We start from the raw sequence: 9178 nt of genomic DNA, 5'->3' as shown, positions 1-9178 counted from the left end.
AAGCATCACTTTAACATTGACTTTGAAAAATGGCAACATTCTTTGGCGAAATTTTGCCAGTCATTTCCAGAGCTGTTGATGATGACGAAGAAGAGGAGTCGTTTGAAAATTTAGAGACGTTAGTATACACAAAAATTACATCACAAAAAGAATTAATCTCAGCGAGATTCGTCGAGACTAAAAATTTTGGACAGACGTCTCTTCTGAATCTCAGACCAGTGCCCCACAAAGTGAATCGGGAAATATTGCTCGGTCTTCGACCGCTTGTTTATATCAATACGGGCTGAAATGAATTCCCTGCCCGCTTCAACTTTTTGCTTTGGACATCCGTTTAACTCATCACTTAAAAAAAAAAACTTTCGTTTCTCACCTTTAAAAGGTTTAAACAGGTTGGGCACACCCCACCAAATGGTCATTTATCCCCCGTTAGGTAGACAATCTCCCATATCGGAGACGAATTTTACTGACCATTTGGGAGAGAAAAATGGTTGTGTTCAATTCCATAGAATGGCGTGGAATGGGGCATAATTTTAAACCATGTGGAATAAAATATAGATATTTATCGGTGTTTTGAGTGAAAAAAATCGGAAATTCAACGTGTAATTTTTTGCGCAGAGTCGTTCGAAAATTTGACAAAAAATGTCACGTATGTAAACAAGTACAACGTTTCTCCGTTTTTACTTAAAAAGAAAATTTCCTCCTTCTTCAACGATGCTGCACCTGTCAATCATGTTCTTTACTTTCTCTTTCGATTATCCGGGCAACCAATCAAATAATGCAAACCAATAAAAACGATGATCTTTTTTTAACCTGGTCAAAAGTCGGATTTTACTACGGAGGCACATAAGTGTCAATTTTCAATTAGAAAATCAAAAGAAAAATAAGTTTTCGCCTTTATTTCATTTTATTTTGTACACAATAGCTTTGTTCTCTATAAAAATAGTAAACGAAGTTAGATTGTGATTAATTATTGTTTTAAAATGATGTACTTCGAACGAATACAAGAATAATTGCAAAAGTCACTTTGTAAATCTTTTATTGAAAATTATTTATCAAGTATATTAAATTCATCAGTAATATACATATTAAACCACAAAAGGTCTTATGGAATATGCAACTTCATCCTAAAAGAAAAATAACAACAGATATTACGTTCAAGTATAGAAAAATTTAACTTTATAGCAATAAGTGCCCACCGTACCAGTAAAGTAATGAGGAGCTCGTGTTTAACGGGATTTTATGGAAATAAATATTGACGAAGATCCAAAAAGCGTTTGAAACTCAACTTATCAAGAGTTTAACCACTGGATAAAATAGAATTTTTATCCTACTAGACACAATCAATTTTTTTTTGATCGAGTGATCAAGAAGTTCGGCTGTTACGGACAACTATGGGTATCGTTTTTAGGAAGTTATGGAGAAATTGCACATGGGAAATCAAGCGAACTATGTTAATTGTGTGACGAATATGTTCACTAAAATTCCCCAATGCCTAAGTAAATGCGCTTTTGCTTTATTTTAATAAAATTTGGAATAGAATAAAGAAGTCCACCATTTGGTCAGTAAAATTCGTCTCCGATATGGGAGATTGTCCACCAAACGGGGGATAAATGACCATTTGGTGGGGTGTGCCCAACCTGTTAAATCCAACCCAAATCAAGTTGTTGATTCTTTCATAGCACTGACATATTCGTTCAAACTTCCGACACCAAAGAGTTCCAGCAAAAGTCTGCTTCAAATACCGGTACTTCGTTCTTCAATGATTTCCTATAGCAATGGACCACAGTAGGAAGTATTTGAAGCAGACTATTGCTAGAACTCTTTTACACTAAAGTTTCTTTTAAAGGTTAAAAATGATGTTTGTTCTGTTGCCCAGCCAAAGCAAGCCGGTAAAAAGATGTCTCCTTAGTTGATCAATATGTTTTGAAAGATCGCCAAGTTACAGTAAGAAAAATAGTTGAATATCTGAGCAATGATATAATTATTAAATCCCTAAAATATAGTTTACTTTAGACTTTAAACATATGAGATATGAAAAAAGAAGGTGCCCATACTTTTTCCACATTTGGATAAACAACGCTCCCGAGACAGAGGACTCGGGTTGTGATGGTCACCATGCTAATTCTGGGAAGGGATATCCTTATCCACCCATCCTATTGCCGAGATTTGGTCATTTCTGACAGATGGTCTGTTCTTGTTATAAAAAATTACTTGCATGGTAAGAAATATAAGACTCGGAAAAATCTCCTAGCTTCTGTGAACAAATCGCTACAAAGCATGTCATGTGACTGTCTGGATCATGTGATTCGTGCATGGGTAGAACAATGGCAGATGTGCATTAAAATCGGACAGGACTACTTTAAAAAATAATGAACACTGAAACCTCATTTTACTTCTCTTAAGGAAGTAAATCAATTAGTTCGTGAACTTTTTGATCACCCCTCATACATATGAGATATGAAAGGTCCTTTCTCTTCTAATATTCAAAAGTTATGACCAAGGTTAAAGTTTTTGTGACAGAGAGATTGACAGACAAATTAAAATCGGAGTCCCCTCAATTTTTGGAAAATGGGGGACAAAAAAAATATTCAAGTTACTCAGCAAATCAGATGAGAATGCTTTCGTAGATGTGATCTAAAATAACAACAACTGAATTTTCATGTTGATAAATGTATTCATTTTATCAATGAAGTACTTTGGATACTGTAAAATTCATTTGTGTTTTGCCCAATTAGATTTCCATAGATTGTCGACTTAATAAATAAAATATGATTGTTAAATTATTATTTTGAGATAAAGAAAATAGTTGTCTGTTCATTTGTGTGACATAAAGTAGCTTTTTGAGTATTGAAGCACTATATTATATATAAACGCTAATGCCACGGAAACTTATGATATAAGTGTAATGAGGATTTGTAGTTGTTAGGGAACTACAGAATATTGCATGGCTTTTAAGAAATTGGACAGATATCTGATGTAAAGTCATTTATATTTCATTTACGATCCTAGATCAGTGAAGCTGAGATGGAAAAAAGAAATCAAAGAAGAATTAGAATTAACAAAAGATGAGAAACTTCAAGTTGATGCCTTTGTTTTAGCTATTGGCCCTGCAGCAACAGGTACTGTTTATTTTATGCAATGTGGTTTCTGAGTACTTAAAAATTATGTCCATTCCATACTCAACGTTTGGTCTCCTTTTGTTAGAAAAACAACCCTTTGAGGAAATTGGTCATCCATCACAATTCCAGTACATGTAAGACTTTGTGTCATTTTTTCTATCACATGTGTAAGCAAAGGCCTTATTTGCAAGTTTATCTTTATTCTTTTGTGGATGAACAAATATAAAATTCCGTCCTCGCCCTCAGCCTAGCTGCAGAACTGTAGCTCTCTGGTTGAGAAAATTCGGACAGATAAACCTGTTCTGCAGCTACCCTCAGCCTTGACTTCAGTGAAAATTAGAAAATGCAGAAAATTTTATAGAATAATATGATAAAGTTAAGCAAAAGAATCCAGAAAGTTCAAAGATGTATTGTGTATCCATGAGTTGTCTTTCTTTGACTACTTTCAATCATTGGACAAGTCAATAAGTTGTACCTGTTGATGAGTTGTCTTTCAGTGAGTAGTCTGGTTCCATTGACTATCATGGGATAGGTCCACACCACAGTTAGATTATGTCCCATATATCTGTAATGTATTAAAAGGAATCAAACCCTGCATGCACTCCAGAACAATTAGTTTTGCAAGATATTGATATAAAAGTAAATGCTGAATTAATCACAGCAGATCCTATTTAATGTTCTTGTGTTAATCTTAACTGTTATAACTCATGTTTGTCATAAAAATCACAAGTTTAGCTTTATAAATTAGATTTTTAAAAATTGTGCTTAACATTGTTGCTCTTTATACCATCAGACCTTTGTTAATTTAATTAAATATTATTTTTAGTTGCTCAGAATTCAATATAAATATTCAATTTATATAAGTTAACAATAGATAAATATGTAAGTTAACAGTAAATAAATAATGGAAGATTAAAGTGTTTTTTCAAACTGTATGTACATATATATATGTGTGTGTGTTATTTAAAGAGAATTTATGAACACATTTCAGAATATTTATGGGACTGGTAGGGGGGTGGATGTCTAGGTTCAGTATTGCTTGGGAATACCTTTTTTCTCAACAGATGGTTTTTCTCTTCCTGAGTCACCCTTTATATGATGATCAAAACTTCCTACATTTGATATCACTTGTAATCTCATTTTTCTATTTCTTCATCGAAATATTCATCCAGAGACAGTATTTTATTGATCAGGTTTCCCTCATACAAGATCTTTTAAGATCAGTGCCATCATTGAAATCCGTGAACTCCTTAATGTTGAAGAAGAATGTCCGATATTTATTATGTCTCAAACATATGTTAGAGTAACTGCTGGGAATGCATTGTTTCCTTGTAATATTTCAGTCTATTGTTTGAATGTTTGTACATGTTAAATTTATTCTATAAATTATCTTTTCTTTCTCAAATTTACTAGGTTTCACCCAGACGTATGTTACACACAAGAATTACGAGGTTATAGGTGGACTGTTTTGTGGGATGAAGGAGGATGATGTAAACACATTTGGACAGACATCTCCCACGGATAAAACCTGTTACATCTACAGGAAATGTGATTATCCTAGTGCTCTGGTCTGTGAATGTAACTATGATGTAAGGCCAGAGTATGCCCACTCATTTGTTAATCAGGTAAAAATTATACCATTTGTATTGTTCATAAATTTTATGCCCCTCTTCGAAGAAAGGAGGGCAATTGCTTTGCTGCTGTCTGTCAGTCGGTCAGTCTGTCTGTCAGTCCACCAACAGTTTCCGTTCATTTTCTTTGCAGAGGTTGCACATAATGAAATGAAATTTGGTATACAGATTTATCATTTAAGAATATCTAGGTCAAGTTCTGTTTTGGGTACAATCGAGCAATTTTTGACAGAGTTTTATGCCCTTTGGACTTAGAAAAATTCCAATTATTTGCAGTTTCTGTTCATTTTCTTCCCAGACGTTGCACATACTGAAATTATCATAAGAGTATTTAGGTTAAGTTCTGTTTTGGGTACGATCGAGCAATTTTTGACAGAGTTATGCCTCTTGGACTTAAAAAATTCCAATTAAGTGTGGAGGGGGGGGGGCATAAGTGTTTCACAATCATCTCTTGTTATTCATGGTAACAAATACACATATACTGGTACATCTGAAAGAACCCGAACATATTACAGAATCAAGTGATTTTCTCAATACATATTCACTTGCATTTATAGGCAAATGTTACCAGACTTCTAAACTCACCAATTTTCTACTTCATAAATGCTATAGAGTCTTTAAAAAGTTTGAAATCTACTTTTCATTAATGTTTTTTTTAATTATTTTATTTAGTTAATGTCCTTTCTCAACCTCAGTGAAGGTCATGTTGTGATACTGAGTTCAGCCTTCACTAGTGAGTACAAGTCAGAAATCCCCACATCAGACATGAACCCTCCTTTCCTGAGAGCCCTGAAAACAACCCAATTCCTGGGAACTCCTCTAGCTCCATATTTAGAACAACCTAATGTAGTTACTGGACTTGGAGCTCAAGGTAAAAGGGAGGGGGTGGGGGGATGGATGAGTGGGTGGCAAATATCCCATATGGGTTACATGGAAGAAAATGGTTTTCAAATTACATAATACATGTAATGAATCATTTATATGCCAGTATTTCAAATTTAATTGTTTCATTTACAATTCTTTAGCTTACTTTACTGTATTAAATTCAGGAAGAATAAAATCTTTTCATGATGATATAAATCATTTAATTTTCTTTAACACATGTCAGATCACTTGATAAAAGCATGGAGAAAAAATATCATGAATGAATGTTTGTTATCTTTCAGTGATGACATATTGTCACATCCACAAAATTAAGGCTTTGTTATATGTGTGTTACACAGACACCATACATCTAGACTTTGCTACCATGAAAACATTTCAACCTCTTATTGAAACTACTCCTATACATTTGATACGAGAGGTATGGAATTTTTAGTAGTCAGATATTTTAAAAAACAAAATTTGATTATTTGATAAAGGATCAAGATAAAATTAGATATTACAAACATTATCATAATAGTGAATGAAAATGCAGATGGAAAGTATTGATATTATGTTTGTCTCTTGTAGAAGAATACCAAGGCTAGTGAAACCCTGAAGAAAATTGTGGACTTGCACACCAAACACAGCACTCTTTATTTATAGCATTAAAACATTGCGTCTTTCTGAGATTCTCTTTGTGACTATGCTAAGATTTGATTGGTACATTCCAATCTTGTACATCTGTAATGTGTTCACATTGCTTATACCCACTTCACATCAGGCTGTTTTACGTGTGTATTTCTGGCTGTTGTCAGTGTTTGGTGCATTTGTTCTACATTGAAAGGGGAATAACACAAGAACAAAGTACATTTGAGATTGAAAGAACTTGTTACAATAAGTATTAAAGTCTTCGTCATGTAACTCATGTGCTTTTTCAGTGTTCCAAATAGCATTGAGTATGGATGGCTCTTTACATGTGTAACATGCACAGGAATGGAATGAAATATTTTGAATTGTGTATTATGATGAGATTGAAGAGATATTTATGTAGCTATATCATTAATTTTTTGCTTCCATTTTGATTTGTATGATATGCTGCTACTACAATGATTGTGCTATAATGCTTCCTGGATAGTGTAGGGGCACTAGCTATGCTGTCTGAGTAGATACAGTTTAATTCCGATTTATTACGGGAAATATTTACAGAGCAGCTTGGAGGAAAGCCATCATTCCGTTGAATTATTTCCATCCTCCATTATTTTTTCGACGAAAACAGGTGTCGTTAAATGTAGGCATAGATACCAGTTTTGAGGGACTGATTTGCCGCACTTCGTCATAGTTGGGCTCTTGTTGTTTAGGAAGAGATTTCTCTGATTGATTACTGTTTTCCGGAACATACCAGGTTGTTCCTGATTGCGCTGTCAGTTTGTTTTTGACAGGGCGTAGTGGTTCATATCTCGGAACTGTTAAATTGGTGCCAGAGCTTTTACTGTATGATTTTCCTTCGTAGGTTGACCAAGAAGAATATGTGAACTAATACTAGCGTTACGAAAATGGCAATCAAAACAGGATTGGATGCGGAAATGTGATACATGTAGAAGAGTTTTTTGTCGCTTTTACCTGAAAAGAATCAGGAAAATAACTCTTCTGACACCCTGCATATAGTAAAAACCGGACTTTTATCTCCGGAAAAAGGGACCTAGCATAGAATTTTTCCTCTGGAAGGAACAATAAATACCCAGTTTCCCCCTTTTGAAAAGACTGCCCGAGTAGAGAATTCCCCTCGAATTGAAATATAATGTGTAGGGTGATCCCCCCCCCCCCCACCTCTGGGGAACGTCCATCTCGGACCCGATTTTCCGGGGAAACTCTGCTAAAACACTGATATTGCATAGTAGCCTTCCCCCAGCAATCCATCCATTCCCCCCAAAACTGACTATCCCCCCGTCTATCACGTCTATGTATCATTTTTTTTTGTCGAAAAGGCAGATATGTCTGCCCCCCCCCCCCCCCGAAATACTACTATATATCATACTTAATGAAACTTTTAAAAGAAGTACATTTAATTCATTTTTTTTTTTGTATTATCTGATTAGATAATGATGGAATGCAATTTAATAAAGATAAAAAGCTTATGCGTTTAATGCCCAGGTATCACTCAAGGAACTTTTGAGAAAAAATGGTATTCTGCTTTAAGCATATATACAATTAAAATTGTTCATATTAAGGATACCCTTTCCTCAGTAAGGAACAATAACTCATAAATTATTATTTAATTGAATAGGTCTCAAATGAAATTGAAATCTTTTCGTGCAACAATTTTCATTTTATGCCTCATATTATAATTTAATGATCTCTAAGTCTTTGAAAGTTCTAAATGGTAAAAAATACAATTTGAATGCGCACCCCATAAAAGTAACCCCCCCCCCCCCAAAAAAAAAAAAAAAAAATTACGTTTTTAGAGAAATCGAACTTCTTTTAACTTGTCTTTGATACCAATGCTTACTAGCATGGGATGGAATTGGAAGTGATCTGTAATATCTTGCAATGATAGTACTTTACGCTATGTATTTCGTAGCAATTGAAATTAACAGCTAAATTTAAAATAAGCACAAGTATGAAAAACATGCAATTTTATTCTATATGCCTGGATATCAATAGCTTTTTTTTGAATCCTAAAATATACTTGTTGATAAATTTTCAATTACAAAATGAGTGCTTTCATTTACTTTTCCTGAAAACATATTTGATATTTGATAATTTTCCCTATATAGTATAATTAAGTATGATGATGAACTTTAAAGAAATAACATGGGTATATCATAGTATAGTTCAGGTCTTTTAGTCATTCTGCGAAGGTTTTCATTTTGTTGTCCTCGATTCTAGATCCGATCGTATTTATTTAATAAAAACTATGAAAATACGTTTTGTATTATACATAAAGTATTGTTGTATAATTCTTTAATACCTTACTCAAAACAAAATAATTTAGTAGATATATATGATAAGAAAGTACTGAGAGAAATCAGGCGATCGAAATTGATCGCTAGTAAATTAAACAGGGATAATTCCAGCACTGTTCTAATCAAAATTTATTAAACACAGTACTTCTTTTTATGAAATCTGAAAAAACACCGAATATTCGAATCTTAAATTCATATTCGAATATCAACTCATCGAATGAATATTCGAATGATCGGATATTCGTTGACATCCCTAGTATATACACATAACGTTTCGAATTCAGTGATTCAGTGAAATTTTTATGAATATTTTCAATTACCCAACAGCAGATTTTTGGAACCTGGGAAACGGACTTCTTTGGTTATTAGTGTGTATTTGATGGTCCCTATTGATTATATATTTCAAAATATTACAAAAGTAGGCTAGAGGTATCTTTTAAACGAACATACCTTCGGCAAATATACATCCAAGCGAGGCATTACAATAAAGACTGTCACAGTAACATTTTAGTTGGCAGTCCTCGCCATAGCTAGGATAGCGACGTGTGGGAACAATTCACGCCGTAATAACCAGCGGAGCATTCTACGTAATGAAAAATAA

At 33.8% G+C, this 9178-nt stretch overlaps 1 protein-coding gene across 1 annotated transcript; it reads left to right on the top strand.

Annotated features, from left to right (window-relative positions):
- Positions 1–9: 9 nt before the first annotated feature.
- LOC133186020 (proteasome assembly chaperone 1-like) lies at positions 10–6539 on the top strand. The gene is made up of 6 exons (XM_061321301.1): positions 10–118; positions 3010–3119; positions 4533–4744; positions 5423–5621; positions 5917–6053; positions 6203–6539. Exons 1-6 carry the CDS (start codon positions 30–32, stop codon positions 6275–6277), a joined length of 822 nt encoding a protein of 273 aa, XP_061177285.1. The 5' UTR covers positions 10–29; the 3' UTR covers positions 6278–6539.
- Positions 6540–9178: the final 2639 nt, after the last annotated feature.

The sequence above is a fragment of the Saccostrea echinata genome, unplaced genomic scaffold (assembly GCF_033153115.1).
Source record: "Saccostrea echinata isolate AGI-Se365-2 ecotype Australia unplaced genomic scaffold, CSIRO_AGI_Sech_v1 ptg000012l, whole genome shotgun sequence".
NCBI lineage: Eukaryota > Metazoa > Mollusca > Bivalvia > Ostreida > Ostreidae > Saccostrea > Saccostrea echinata.
Note: the sequence above shows the minus strand (reverse complement) of the source record. Positions and strands in the feature narration are given on the sequence as shown.